Below are 15,250 nucleotides of genomic sequence, written 5' to 3'. Positions count from 1 at the left end.
GCAATATTTCTTTACATGCCGGAATTTGTAAGTGGAAAAACTGAATGCTTCAGGAAACAATGTGACTTTTCTCAAAACACCTTTTTATGTTCCTCAACAGACGAAAGTCATTTGGAACGACATGAGGGTGAGTAAATGATGATAGACTTTTAATTTTTAGGTCAACTATACCTTCAAGATAAATGATAAAGTGTGCCCCCTAAAAGCACAACTGGCCCCTTCCTGCCATCTGCCGTTGTGTTTGATTGAGTCAACATTTTCAGGCCTACTTTTTATTTAATTTTGTCATTACATTTGATGGTTTAAATGCAGTAAACTGATGTTCTTTCTTTCCTAGATCAGATAATAGGATGAATTAGAAATACACATTCGGAATTTATAAACAGGCACTGTTCACAAAAAAAGTATTGGATATTTCTCAAAGTTTATACAGAATGAAATGACTATAATTCAAAATTTATGCTATTTCAAATATTTAATGGGGATTATGTCCTTTATTTACCTTAACACTTAACAAATACTTAAAATACATTTAAAATATATTTGGCTGAACTAACATTTATTCTACAGGCTCATTTTACACCGTTCTCCAATATTAGGATTTTATTTTCTGTGTACATAAATTCTACATATCAAACAATCACATGTCATCCTTGTGACTATAAGCCCACACACACTTGACGTTAAGTAAAGTATAAAAGCAGAGCTGTTTCTGGATCTTCACAAAATCTTCCTCTGAGACTCTACAGGAGACAACGAAACCAAGGTGAGTTTTGGGAACAAAACTTACTGAATAACATTTCTAAATGATCTTTGTCTTTAAAATACATTGAGAATCCACATATGAGTGCAGACATCTAACTTTTCCTGCTTATTCATTTTTAGGTTCATTTCAGGTTCATCATGGCAGTGCTGAGAAGTCTAATGCTTCTTTTCATCATCTTCTCCATGGGGAATGCAGAAGGTAACCAAAACATTTAATTGTAAAAACCCTTTCTATTCCATTTACTAATATTTACATGATTATTGAGGGATTTACAGTGTCAAATAGGGCTGGCCGATATATTGAATGCTTTTGTCACGCGCATTTCGTCAGTAAAGCCGGTTCCCTGATTACCGCTAAATCGCCATCACCTGCTTTCAAATGGAGCGACAGAGCCGTAGTTCACTGACAAGCCACGCAATATCGCGTTCATATCGCATATCGCCAGTGAACTACGGCTCTGTCTATTAAATGTCGCTCCATTTGAAAGCAGGTGATGGCGATTTAGCGGTAATCAGGGAACCAGCTTTACTGACGAAATGCGTGTGACAAAAGCATTCGATATATCGCCCAGCCCTAGTGTCAAAGTACACTTAATTTAAATCACACAAACATAAAATAAACTACATAAAATAAGAATGAAAAAAATAAAAACATACTTTGCTGTGAATATTACGAATGCCCTAACATTTATGTACTGGATGCAGTTGATTTAGTCATAAAATGCCCCGCTGGATGGAAAAGTTTTGGACTCCGGTGCTTCAAGTACTTCCCTCAGTCGGTTAACTTTATCACAGCAGAGGTAATGTGTTGAGTTACAACAAGGTGATTTGTTCAAACTTTACATTAAGTGTCTTTCACTACATCTAGATAAATCAATATGGTACAATGTACTTTTTTGTGTTGATGTTGTATTGCAAATCACTTGCACTATTGTATACAAATCACATGCTGCTATTGAGGTGGATACAGTGTAATCATTAGTCTAATTACAGATGTAATTACACGCAGGTATTTTTTTACAATGCAAAACATGTATCTAAACATTACGTGTACTGAATCAGTTGATTAATTTAAATGTTAGTACATAGTAGTTAGAGACTGGGAATGGTGATTTTTATTATTTTTAAAGTAAACCTTTCTTTTCTGCAAATAAACAATACAGAAATCTAATACTGTGCAAATAATCAATCAGACTTTGTTTGAAAATGACTAAAAAGTCACTTATGCTTTAAGCTAAAAAGATTCGATTTTGTATTGACAATAAAAAAAATCTGTCTCTTTAGAGAAACTGCCAAAGTCTTGGTGCGAATCTCGCATCTGTGCATAATAAACAGGAAAATGAGTTTCTGCTGGGTCTGTTGCCTACTGCTTCCTCACGTGGTTGGATTGGTGTTCATGATGGTGAACAAGTAAGTTAAATTGTGTGTACTAATGAGATATATTTATTTGTAGACTGGAATTTCAGTTTCACTTGTTTTTTGATGGTCCGTTTAACAGATTCTGTTGATTATAAGTAACGTTGCGTCTACATGTCAACTAACTTAGTTGAGAATTAGTAGACTGGAATTTCTGCTCTAAACAGTAAATTTAAATGTTCTAATGAAGATGGGATAAAGCTGAAATTAATTAGCTCTGTACTGAAGTCTGAGTACAGTAATGCACTCTTATAATCATGTCTTTGCTCTTTAGGAAGGACAGTGGTTGTGGACTGATGGTACTGTGAATGACTTTACCAACTGGTGCGCTGGAGAACCTAACAATGTGGGTACTGAGAACTGTGTGGACATCAGCTCGACCTGTAAGTATGCAGTCTGGTTTTTGAATACTTCACATAATAATTTACATTACTATAATTTCATAATTTCACAGTAACATGTAATGGCTCATTTGGATTTCACAAAGTGCCTATAATGATCAGAATAACTTAATTTATTTTTCCACCCTACAGCTAACCGTTGCTGGAACGACTGGACCTGTGCAGGCCAAATAGGCTATTTTTGTGTTACAGATGCTTGAGATCATATGCAGTCATGCTGCTCCATAGTTACATTGATTTTACACTTTGTGATTTTATCTTTACAAAAAATGATATTTTAACATTAAACTTCATTTGAATCTTTTCTAAGCTTTAATCTCTTCTCAATACCTTCTCTGAAACACTCCTCTAATCAATAAAAGCATTAATAAAGCAAATCATGTGTGTTGTGGAGTTAAATCAAATAAATGTATAAAAATAAGAATATTGTGTCACAAGGTTTGAGGATATGGTTATTAGAATGATATTAAATGACATAATCATCATGGGAGGAGTTTAAGGAAGCTGCACACAGCTGCTTCATCATTGACAAACACTAGAAGACATTTGCACGTTTGTTTCCTAGGCAAATATCACCCTCATCCAGCGCTCTTTTTGTTTTCTGTCTTATAAAATATCCCATTACTATTTTGGTGTGAAAAACTGAATCGCAAACAATTTCTGTACCTGTTTGACCGATCAGGTCAATAGTGATTCATTCACTATTATGGCATTGCTAGTTCTGAATCTAAACAGCTGATAGAAACCAAACAGAATATGACTGCTGAAATATTATAGGAGAAAATTATTCTCATGCCAGAATAGGGCAATGTCCAACATCAGAGAAGGTTTTCTTTCATTATCTCAGCTAAATCTGGAACCGCATACTTCCCTACTATATAGCAGGCAAAAAGCAGTAGGCGAACGGTCCTCTATTCCAATAACAAGTCTGTCGTGAATGTGTTCGTCTTTCTGTGCTCCAAATTCACAATGCTTGGACAGCTCATACAATTGTAAGACTGGTGCCAGACTGTCTGGACCAAGAGAGGACTTCTCTCTGAGAAAGCAAAGGAAATTAACATTTGAACTCTTTCTTCAAAATTAGCATCCCCATCTGACTTGATCAAACCTCAGCATTGCCTTAATCTACATTGCCTTTTTTTTTACCCCCTCTTCCCCCATTTCTTCTCTCTACATGCAGAGATGACCTGAAATTCACCCAAAAAAAAAAAATCGATATGGTTTAATGTGAACAGTTATCACTATACATGTATGGAAGTAAATTAATTAAATGTGCTTGCATTTTGAAGCATTGTATTTATCAGTCTTGCATCTTTATGTGCTGAAATTCAACATGGTTGTATATTTAAGCTATGAATATTTCAATTCAAAACATTTCACACACATTTTCATTATTAAAAGTTAATTAATTTATATTCACCTTTCAGATTTTACTTCCAAAATATTAATTCTGTTTAAAAATACAATCTATAATATTCAAACTGGCAATTTCCAGTCCACTTTATTTCACTTCCACAAATTCAGTGGTTCACATTCGGCAGAAAATTCAACATTTCACATCCGGGAGCTGCAGGAAAAGCAGTAGAGTGCAGATGCATGATCTCCATCTGCTGTTAGTCGTCCTCACCAGCAGGTGGCGCTAGCGGCTGTTTACGAAGACCAGAGCAACAGTTAGTAAGTCATCATTCATTCATAAAAACGGATTTAAAGAAATATAACAAGCGGTAAGTGAACGTATGATGATTATCAGGGACAGTATATGCAGAAAAGCTGATAAAGACACAAAAGCTGCATTTATGTTTAATTCAGCATCTTCCCGATTACTTTCCCTGTGTAGGCTACATGTTAGCAGCTTTCTCTCCAGTAAACAAGATTATAACATTATTCCCCAATGTTGATATACAGATCAAAGTTAAATCTGAGGTAGACATATATTTCTCTCTGTTGTTAAGTTTCCTGAACTTTATATTGCGGCACTGTGTTGTAATACTAGGGTTTTCCTCATACTTCATAGGATTCCCCTGCCATCAGGACATATAAAACTCTTAACACAGCTTAATGGACAAGTACAGTGATATAAAAGACCAAACTCACACCTCATTTGTGATGTAAGTTATACTATATAGACTCCACGAAAGCAGATACTGGCATAAAGTTACGACATTGGTATTCACATTTCTACCTTCAGTAGCGTTTAAAGAGAATGACTGACAGTCACAAAACCAACTGTAAAGTGTTCATATCCTCCGATATCAGAGGATTTTAAAGTTAGAGGAGAAAATGAGTTCCCTTTCAGTCGGTCACGTCAGTAGTGACCGCATAGCCGTATAGCGTTCGTGCCAGGCCTGGTCCCTCTTCTGCCTACACCACTCTGGATGATGGTCCCATCCCAGGCCTATAAATTCTCATCAAGCTTGAGAAAGCAAAGAATGCTTACAGAGCCTGCGGACAGGCTGCCTCTGCCTTTCATGCCATGGCCCTGCTACAGGTCTATCAGGCCAAAGTGCTCATGGACATGCCCCAGGGTGGTCTTGACCAACAGCTGCTGGGGGAGCTGCGCGCCACCACTGACCTCACCCTCCGGATAACTAAGGTGATGGCTCACTCTGTTGGTCAAGCAATGGCTATGCTTGTAGCGCAGCAGCGCCACCTCTGGCTGACCTTGGAGGACATGAGGGAGACCGATAAGTATCGGTTCCTGGACTCCCTCGTGTCTCAGGCTTTGCCCAGCAGTTCTCAGCCGCACAGAAGTGTCTGTGGTGCCTTTGGTCCCGCTGTCCCGCTGAGTCTGGGAGCCTGGCTGTTGCTTTCCAGCCTGTTCCTCTGGCTATGCGATTCAGTTCGTCCGGCGTTCCATGGTGTTCAGGGGGTGTCCATTACACTCGTGTGTCCCTGGACAATGCACCTGTTTTCTGGGCGGAGGATGCAATCGAGCCAGTCCCTCCAGCTGATATGAAGTCCTAAGTCCTACTTCATTGTACCCAAGAAAGGTGGTCGGTTACGGCCAATCCAGGATCTGCGTGTCCTGAATTGGTCCCTTCACAGGCTGCCATTCAAGATGCTTATGCAGAAGCACATTTTTTAATGCATCCGTCCCCAGGATTGGTTTGCAGCGATCGACCTGAAGGACGCATACTCTCATGTCTTGATTCTGCCTCGACACAGACCCTTCCTACGGTTTGCGTTTGAGGGTCGGGCATAATCAGTACAAAGTCCTGCCCTTCGGGCTGGCCCTGTCGCCCCACGTCTTTACCAAGGTTGCGGAGGTGGCCATTGTTCTGCTCAAGGAACAGGGCGTTCGCATTCTCAACTTCCTCGATGACTGGCTCATTCTGGCAATTCTGGCTTTTTGCAAAATAAAGAACCTAACATGATGCATGATCTGTCGTCTCCCTCTGAACGAAGTCAAATCTGATAGTTGTCAGAAAATGAACTGTAACTTAGTGAATACTAATCACAGAAAAATTTGACTTATGTCTAAAGAAACACTGAAATGTGTAAGTCAAATCGAAAAAAAATATTCTATGTTTATGTAATCTGTATAAAAGAGAGCCATGTCAGACGCCCATGATTCAGCTCATTATCTGCTAATTCAGCCACACCCACGGAGCAAGCACTATTCAGACGCAAATTCTGAGACAATACATGTATACATTGTCGCAATCATGTATTTATTATCTTCAAAAGTGTTTATCTGCATGTTATAGCCATGATTATAGCGATCTCTGTAGGCCTCTGTTAGTTCCTGGAATGTCACATGGTATGCCTGTTCTTCACTGAGTCATTTGTGGACTAAAGGTGCACAGAGCGCCCTCTGGCTGCAAGTATGAATCAAAAACACAGTTTCCAGCGCTCATAATGATGACAATACATATAGAATAAATATTACTCTGTATAGAAAACTGACATGAACATATGAGAATCCATCAATATTTCTCAATGTTTTCTGCATGCTTTTAAGCTAAAAGGTTATATGAAATGACATTAAGGTAACATGAATGTTCAGACACTTTGCATCACAGAACTACATTATATTTTAAAGTATTGTCACGGTGCACACAAAATCAAGAAGATAGGATCCAATAGCAGCAGAAGTTTAATGGGTATTCCAAATCGTAATCCAAGAACAGGCAAAAAGGTCAAAAATCCAGAAGTCAGTCCAAACAAAAACACACAAAAGACAGAAAACCAGGGATACCAAAAGTGCATGTAACATTGCATGTAACCACAACCAAAGACAGAAACAACTCAGTATAAATAAACAGACACTAATAACATAATACAATCCAGCTGGTTGCAATGAAGTGATGACAAGTCCAGGCAGTGTGTTATGGGATATGTAGTTTATGTAACGGGTGGAAATAAGAGTCCGGGATGGAGTGCCCTCTAGTGGCTGATAGAGCACTCTTACTGGTGATCATGACAAGTATATAATAGAAAACCATTATTTTAAATTGTAAGTTCACAGTATTGCTGTTTTTTTCTGTATGTTTGGTATACAGCATGATGAGCTTGAGACATGATTACAGAGGGTTTTTTCACATAGCCTACCTGACTGAAAGGCCTCATTATATACGTCATTATGCAAATCGTTTGTCTTCTCAGGTGTGAATCACAGCATTATTCATGAAGACAAAATGTGTCTTACAAAATTTAAATATCTATATTGTTTTATATGAACGAGTAGGCAGGATAATTTTTACATCATTTTGAAGCAAAAATTCTATTCTACAACCTCCAATACCCAGAAGTCTTGTGAACACAGGTTTAATTTTATTTTTTTGGCCTTATTTCAGTGACTTAAGTTTTATTTTTCAATAACTATGCATAAAATGTATTCCTTCAAAAATACAAACATGTTCATACATGTTCCTCACATATTATGGTAGCCAAGTTCATGCTGTATATAGTGTAATGACACTTTGTCCATTAATATGTTTATGAACTACTGTAAAAAGCTCAAATGTCAAGGCATGTCAAAACTTCTTCAGGGCCCCAAATCAGCCTAAGACTCCAGACAGGGTTCATAAACATTTCTACCAATACATTTCCATGACTTTTCAATTACTTTTAGGCAAATATTCATGACCTAATATTCCATGAAACGCCTGTGGATACATGTAAAATAAGAATAAAAATCCATGTTCAAATGTCAAATCACAGCATATCTTAACTAATTAATGTCAAGCTATGTAGTTTAATACAAAAGAAATGCTGGCACACCAGTAAGATGGTGACATAAAATACTGTGTCTGACCCTAGCAACAGATTAACATACATCAATAGGAGGCAATAATGTTAAAAAAAAAAAAGTGTACAGTAACACTGACTGTAACTTTACAAGGTTGCAGGGCTAGAGACAAACTTTTGGAATACAAAATTTGGTAACTGAGAAGTTTTAAAAACAGCTTTGCCTCCTAGTCCTATTTACCATTCATCTCACTGGAAAACCTTCAATCATCAAGATAACATCCCTATTTAAATGTATTGTTTATTTATTAATTTCTGCAATTTACACCTATACAAACTGCAACTGCCAGACATTACCCCATGCCAGGGTCAGAAATAAACTTTTTTTTTTTTTTTTTTGCAATTAATTTCCTGGGGCATTTTATTTATGTATAAGTGCAATTTTTTATGATTATTTGTATTGTTGTTTGTCAAATACTTAGCTTTAACCAATTACTTAAGTCAATCAGAACACTATATAGAGTGTTACCAATAAAATTTTAGCATCTGCCTAGTATCTTTACACTACAAAGATGGAACAGAAGCTGCACCTGAAATAGCATAAATGTTTATTTACAAAGACTGTTTAATGTTACTGTTCTGCCCTCTTCTCAAATGCCCTGCTTGATTTGACAGACAGATAACGCCTTCCAATAATGACAGACTCAAGAAATCCTTTCTCCAACTTTACTGTCAGTCTTGGAATAATGTAAAACTGATACATGCAAAAAAATTCAGAAATATAAGCTCTTTATGCAGAAAATTACTAATATTGCACAATCAGAAAAAGGTTGCACAATTTGCACAATAAAGGCAATAAAGTTAACATCTTGGCAAATAAAATATAAAGAATTAAATAAATATACAACACATAGAATCACAATATAGAAATACTTTCATACCGAATGTGCCTTCTGGCCAACTTAAATCAGGGAATGATAGCAGCCATAACCGCATGGTCTTCACAGCTGATGCTGGAGATCTGTCTTGTAATTATGATGTCATCATAAAAGGACTCTACAACATTACATGCAGTACCCAACTTGAACACAAGATGGTGCTAACTATAACTTTTAACTTGGACTAAATATTGAATGTTCTCATAGAACAGCACAGTTACTCAAATTATAAAATTAACAGGACCTCTTTACAGAGTCATTTTTGTCAATTAATGCTCTTGATATTGTAATAATGATTATTAATGTTGATTAATAGATACATAAAATGTTTTTGTGTTTGGGGAAACTGAACGTTATTCTCTGGCTACAAAGATAAAACAGTCTTCGAAACAAATTCGAAAATGAAGACTTCAGTTGATCTTACCAGCATGATGAATAAATTATATTAACTGGAATAAACTGTATATAGAGGGAGCAGAGAATGGGACTGATTGTGAAGCTGTCCATAACTTGGTTGTAGTGCGAGTTTAAGCACTCTCACAAACACTCCTTTTAAAATCACAGAAGCTGATGACACTGCGACATGAATCTCTTACATACAATCTGCACTTTGTTGTTTATTATGGGAAAATTTGTGAGTTTCAGTCAGAATTTAGACAGAGCATGCGCACTGAACAAAACTCTTAATTTCAGCGATGAGTCAAGTCAAATCACCTTTATTTATATAGCGCTTTTTACAATGCAGATTGTGTCAAAGCAGCTTTACATTGATAACTGGTACATAAATTTTGGCTGCACAGCAGCTCTTAAAGAATAGTGTCAATGCAGGCAGATCAAAGCACTGTTGAATAAATGTCAAGAATACTGTTGGAATATCAAATGTCAAGTCAAATGTCAAGTGTCCCCAACTAAGCAAGCCAAAGGCGACAGCGGCAAGGAACCCATCAGGTGACATCAGGTGGCAAACAAGTGGCAAATATGTTAAAATGGAGAAAAAACCTTGGGAGAAACCAGGCTTAGTCGGGGGGGCCAGTTCTCCTCTGGCGAACAGTGCTTTGTTACAATTCAGGTTGCTATCATAAGTCTGATAGGATCGCAACAATCAAAGTATTTATTTCAGTTCCATCCAGTTGAGGATCCTATTCATCACGCCGGTATGGACGGTTTGTTGAGGAATTGTGCTGCTGTCGTGTTGATGAGGCCTTCACAGTGAATGATCTAGTTGACTCGATCTCTGCTGATACTTCAGGGCTGCGTTGTGGTCGTGTCAAGGCGCAGGTCGTTGGTGTCATCTGGATAAGGCCCAGATCTGGTTGACTACGGTAAACCTCGGGATAAACAGAAAGACTAATATTAGCGTAGATGCCATTCTTTTTCTGATGTAACGAGTATATCTAGTGTTATAGGAAGTGTTCCCGGTTCCGGCTGACCTAATTTATGCAGCCTAATAATCCTTTAACGGATTTGAAAATATAAATTGATAATGTGTTATGTGTATGCCAGGTTAAAGAGATGTGTTTTTAGTCTAGATTTAAAATGACAGAGTGTCTCTGCATCCCGAACAATGCTAGGAAGATTGTTCAAGAGTTTGGGTGCCAAATAGGAGAAGGATCGGTTGATTTTGATATTCTAGTTATTATCAGCTGGCCTGAATTCTGAGATCGCAATAAACGTTAAGGACTATAAAGCATTAAGAGCTCGCTTAGGTACTGGGGAGCTAAACCATTCAGTGCTTTGTAAGTAATTAACAAGATTTTAAAATCTATACGATGTTTAACAGGAAGCCAATGCAGTGATGACAGAACTGGGCTAATATGGTCATACTTCCTAGTTCTAGTAAGGACTCTAGCTGCTGCATTTTGTACGATCTGTAGTTTATTTATCAAGCGGGAGGAACAACCACCCAGTAGAGCATTACAGTAATCTAGCCTCAAGGTCATGAACGCATGAACTAACTGTTCTGCATTTTTCATTGAGAGCATATGTCGTAGTTTAGATATATTTTTAAGATGGAAAAAAGCGGTTTTACAGATGCTAGTAACATGGCTTTCAAATGAAAGATTGGTATCAAAGAGCACACCCAGGTTCCTAGCTGACGACGAAGACTTAACAGAGCAGTCATCAAGTGTTAGACAGTATTCTAGGTTATTACGTGAAGAAGTTTTTGGTCCAAAAATTAGAATCTCAGTTTTTTCTGGATTTAGTAGAAGGAAATTACTGGTCATCCAGTTTTTTTAAAATCAGCTATACATTCTGTTAATTTAGCGAATTGGTAAGTTTCGTCAGGGCGTGAAGAAATATAGAGCTGAGTATCATCAGCGTCACAATGAAAACTAACGCCATGCTTCCTAATGATATCTCCCAAGGGTAGCATGTACAGAGTGAAAAGCAACGGTCATAGTACTGAGCCTTGCGGTACTCCATATTTAACTTGTGATTGATATGATTTCTCATCGTTTACTACTACAAACTGATAACGGTCAGATAAGTATGATTTGAACCATGCCAATGCAATTCCACTAATTTCAACGTAGTTTTTGAGTCTATTTAAAAGAATATTGTGATCCATAGTGTCAATTGCAGCACAAAGATCCAGTAACACTAATAGAGAAAAACAGCCACAATCTGATGATAAGAGCAAATCATTAGTAACTAGTAACATTAGTAACACTAGTACTGAGAGCAGTCTCAGTACTATGGTACGGTCTAAATCCTGACTGGAAATCCTCACAGATACTATTTCTTTCTAAAAAGGAACATAGTTGTGATGATACTGCCTTTTCTAGTATTTTTGACAGAAAAGTGAGATTTGAAATCAGCCTGTAATTGGCTAATTCTCTAGGATCAAGTTGTGGTTTTTTAATAAGAGGTTTAATAATAGCCAGCTTAAAAGTTTTTGGTACGTATCCTAGTGATAAAGATGAATTAACAATATTAAGAAGAGGATCTATGACTTCTGGAAGCATCTCTTTCAATAGCTTAGTTGGTATAGAGTCTAACATACATGTTTGTTGATTTTGATGATTTAACAAGTTAAGACAATTCTTCCTCTCCTAAAGCAGTAAATTAATTGAATTTTTCTTTAGGGACACTACAATGCACTGTCTGACACAAAACTGTAGTAGACGGTTGCATGGTTATAATTTTTTCTCTAATATTATGAATCTTGCAAGTAAAGAAGTTCATAAAATCATTACTGCTGTGCTCTTTAGAAACATCAGAAGTTGAAGCTTTATGTCTTGTTAATTTAGCCACTGTATCAAATAAATACCTAGGGTTGTGTTTTTTTCTTCTAAAAGTTTAGAAAAATAGGCAGATCGAGCCGTTTTTAAGGCCTTTCTGTACTCAATCATTTTCTCTCTCCACGAAATGCAAAATACTTCTAGTTTTGTTTTCTTCCAGCTGCGCTCCATTTTTCTAGCTGCTGTTTTTAGGGCCCGAGTGTGCTCATTGTACCGTGGCATTGGATTAATTTCCTTACTCTTTTTTAAATGCAAAGGAGCAACTGAGTCTAATGTGCTGGAAAAGACAGAGGCAATAGTTTCTGTTGCAACATCTAGGTCTTCTAAGCTGTCTGGTATGCCAAGGCGATGAAAATGATCAGGATGACAAATCTGAACGCTTCTGATTGGCCATCTCACTCAACAGAAACACCTGTGATTGATTATATGCGGCGGTCGGGTGGATCGAAGTATGTTTACAAAGTTTCAAAGTTTGTTTAACCAATATTATCACTTAAACATATATTCTATTACATAAATATTTTGAAACAGATTTCCATGACTTTTCTAAGACGTTCTGGTTTATTTATTTTTCCATAACTTTTCCAGGCCTGGAAATCGCTCTTTTAAAGTTCCATGACTTTTCAAGGTTTTTAATGACCGTACGAACCCTGATTTTCAAAATCAACCATGAAGTTTATTTTTATTTATTTTTTTAAGACTAAACGGTCCTCATTTTACACTCAATGCATGTGTTTTTAAGGTTAAATAAGAGTGAAGAGGTTTTTTTTTTCATTAAGACTTTGTGTACCATTACCATTATTATGTATTTACAGCAGCTCCATAGATTTCCACTAAAGAAACCTAAGCAGTCAGAGATCAACATGTGCAATTACCTGCATCTGTCCTCCTTCACGTCAAGTCATATTAATGAATATTTGTTATAATAAATTAAACAAGAGATGTGTGTGTAAGCAAAGACTTAACACTTACATAATATCGGCTCTGTCACGATCACAGTCTGTTCCTGTTCACTCCGGACTCCATTTCCCATAATCCTCCCTGTCAATCACATGCACTCACTCCACCAATCACCTGTTGCCACATACAGCCATGCACACTCCACACTAATCACCACACCCAGCTGATACTCATTACCAGGACTATAAAAGACTCACACACACCACCTCACCGCGAAGTCTTGATTCCTTGTGACAATTCTGAGCGTTTCCTTGTATCCTGTCTGCCTGTGATTGATCTTGTCTGTTACCCATTCTTGACCCGTTGCTGCCTGTCCTGACTCTTGCCTGTTATACTGTTCTGTGTATGATATCCGCCTGCCTCGATCTACTGCCTGTGCCCTGCTTACGACTCTGCCTGTTCCTTACTGTTCCTGTTTGTTCCTGTTTTGACCCTGCCTGTACGACCACTCTACTTTAATAAAATGCTGCATTTGGATCTCTGTCTCAGTCCCGCATCGTTACAGGCTCAGTCTTTCCATCTGTTATTTATCCAAGCTCAATATCGAGCTTAAAAGAGGAAACATTTTCAAAATATATCAGTGTTACTAACAATATCAGAACTTTTGCATTGTCTATTAAAATATCTTAAATGGATATTACACCAAAAAATGAAAATGTTATTGTTACTCACCCTCATGTTCCAAACCTGCATGAGTTTCTTTCTTTTGCTGAACATAAAATATATTTTTAAAGAATGCTGGTAACCAGACAGTTGACGGTAGCCTTTGACTTCCAAAAAATATATAAAAATACTATATGGAAGTCAATGCATAGCATCAAGTGTCCTGTTACCAATGTTCTTAAGAACGTCTTTGTCATGATCACCATCTGCTCCTGTCAGTTCCCGGACTACACTTCCCACAATCCTCCCTGCCAGTCACATGTTCACTCTACACCAATCACCTGTCGCCACATACAGCCATGCACACTCCTCACTAATCACTACACCCAGCTGCAGCTTATTACCAGGACTATAAAAGACTCGCACACACACCACCTCACCGCGAAGTCTTGATTGCATGTTCCTGTGTACTGGAAGATTTGCCTCAGTCCCGCTTTGTTACAGTCTTCTTGTGTGTTCAACAGAAGAAACAGGTTTGGAACAGTATGAGGGTGAATAAATGATTTTTGGTGGAACTATCCCTTTATGTAAAAGCAGAAAATAAGTAAAGACTGAAATGCAATGAGACCTACCTCACCCAGCATTTCCGAGCAGCATTAGTAGGCCTACTCAAAGATTTCAGCCATTGTGGGAGTCCCCTTCGATGTTCATCTCCACTGCTGATTAAATCAAAGAACAAAAAATTGAAGAACAAAGTATTGATCTCAACAAAATTCATTCATTTCTAATATCTATCAAATAGTCAGATGATGTAATAAGCTGCAAGTTATTATATCATGAGAAATTTAAAGGCCTAACAGTCAAGGCATTAGATAGACAGAACATGGATTGCAAATTATATTGCCCAAAAAAGTCACCAAAATACGTTACCTGGATTTGACGGCACTCTCCAGCATTTGTGGTAGGGCTCCTGTGCTTGACGTGAAATCGGTTAAACCTTCATCTCTGTCAACATCAACAAATTCTTGAAAATAAGTTTAGTGTTAATCTAACAACGTCCTTGAAGAAAACTCATACCGTAGAAAGTAATGCGATGAGAACAGACAACATTTCACTCGGTCAACCGCAAAAAAACATTACAGGAGCACTGTGATCGTACCTGATGCAGAAAAGCAAACGCTCCATGTTAAAATTTTCACTTATAATATGCTCTTTTATGTGTGTATAATGATCTGGTGTGCTGGACAGCTTGTCGTGCGCTCTGCCTGGCGAACACATCACACTTCGATTTTTTTCAGCACTACGCATTTTAACAAGTATTATCTACTGTAACTTACGGATGGGTCCAAAGCATCGCTATTCCCCTCAAACCAGGCCGAAGTGAAAAGAGTTCGATCATTCATTCATTATTCATCGAGCTTTTTATGTGCTACCATATGAAATATATGTATTGTTTTTATTTCCATAAACACAAACTGCCCGCCCAGGAGATAACACATTTATTGTGTCAATCTGTCCAAAGCGAATTTTTTTAAAAAAATACACATTGTGTGTTAAAATCCTACACAACATGTGTCAAAATGCTGTCAACACAGCCATGTGTGTTGTTTTTTGGCACATCTCTTTTTGCAGTGTATTGCCAAAATTTTTGTAATTGTGTATACAGCAATATTTTTGGGTTGATTTGGAAAATGTTCATCAGAGGGAAAACATATTCATGTAATAATAATTATGT

The 15,250-nt window shown here is 37.3% G+C and overlaps 1 protein-coding gene across 1 annotated transcript; it reads left to right on the top strand.

Moving 5' to 3' along the window:
* Window positions 1–14: 14 nt before the first annotated feature.
* On the top strand, window positions 15–2,948 carry LOC137024806 (ladderlectin-like). The gene is made up of 7 exons (XM_067392695.1): window positions 15–127; window positions 667–766; window positions 886–964; window positions 1,471–1,565; window positions 2,050–2,175; window positions 2,456–2,564; window positions 2,715–2,948. The coding sequence occupies exons 3-7, from the start codon at window positions 904–906 to the stop codon at window positions 2,780–2,782; spliced, it is 459 nt and encodes a 152-aa protein (XP_067248796.1). The 5' UTR covers window positions 15–127; window positions 667–766; window positions 886–903; the 3' UTR covers window positions 2,783–2,948.
* The last annotated feature ends 12,302 nt before the right edge of the window (window positions 2,949–15,250 follow it).

Source organism: Chanodichthys erythropterus, chromosome 8 (genome assembly GCF_024489055.1).
Source record: "Chanodichthys erythropterus isolate Z2021 chromosome 8, ASM2448905v1, whole genome shotgun sequence".
Taxonomy (NCBI): domain Eukaryota; kingdom Metazoa; phylum Chordata; class Actinopteri; order Cypriniformes; family Xenocyprididae; genus Chanodichthys; species Chanodichthys erythropterus.
This window is presented reverse-complemented; position numbering and strand designations above follow the sequence as displayed.

Coding starts and splice junctions, on each gene's coding strand:
- LOC137024806 (XM_067392695.1), top strand. CDS start 904: ATGGCAGTGCTGAGAAGTCTAATGCTTCTTTTCATCATCTTCTCCATG. Junction 1,566..2,049: donor TTAACTTTATCACAGCAGAG/GTAATGTGTTGA, acceptor CTGTCTCTTTAG/AGAAACTGCCAAAGTCTTGG. Junction 2,565..2,714: donor TGTGGACATCAGCTCGACCT/GTAAGTATGCAG, acceptor TCCACCCTACAG/CTAACCGTTGCTGGAACGAC.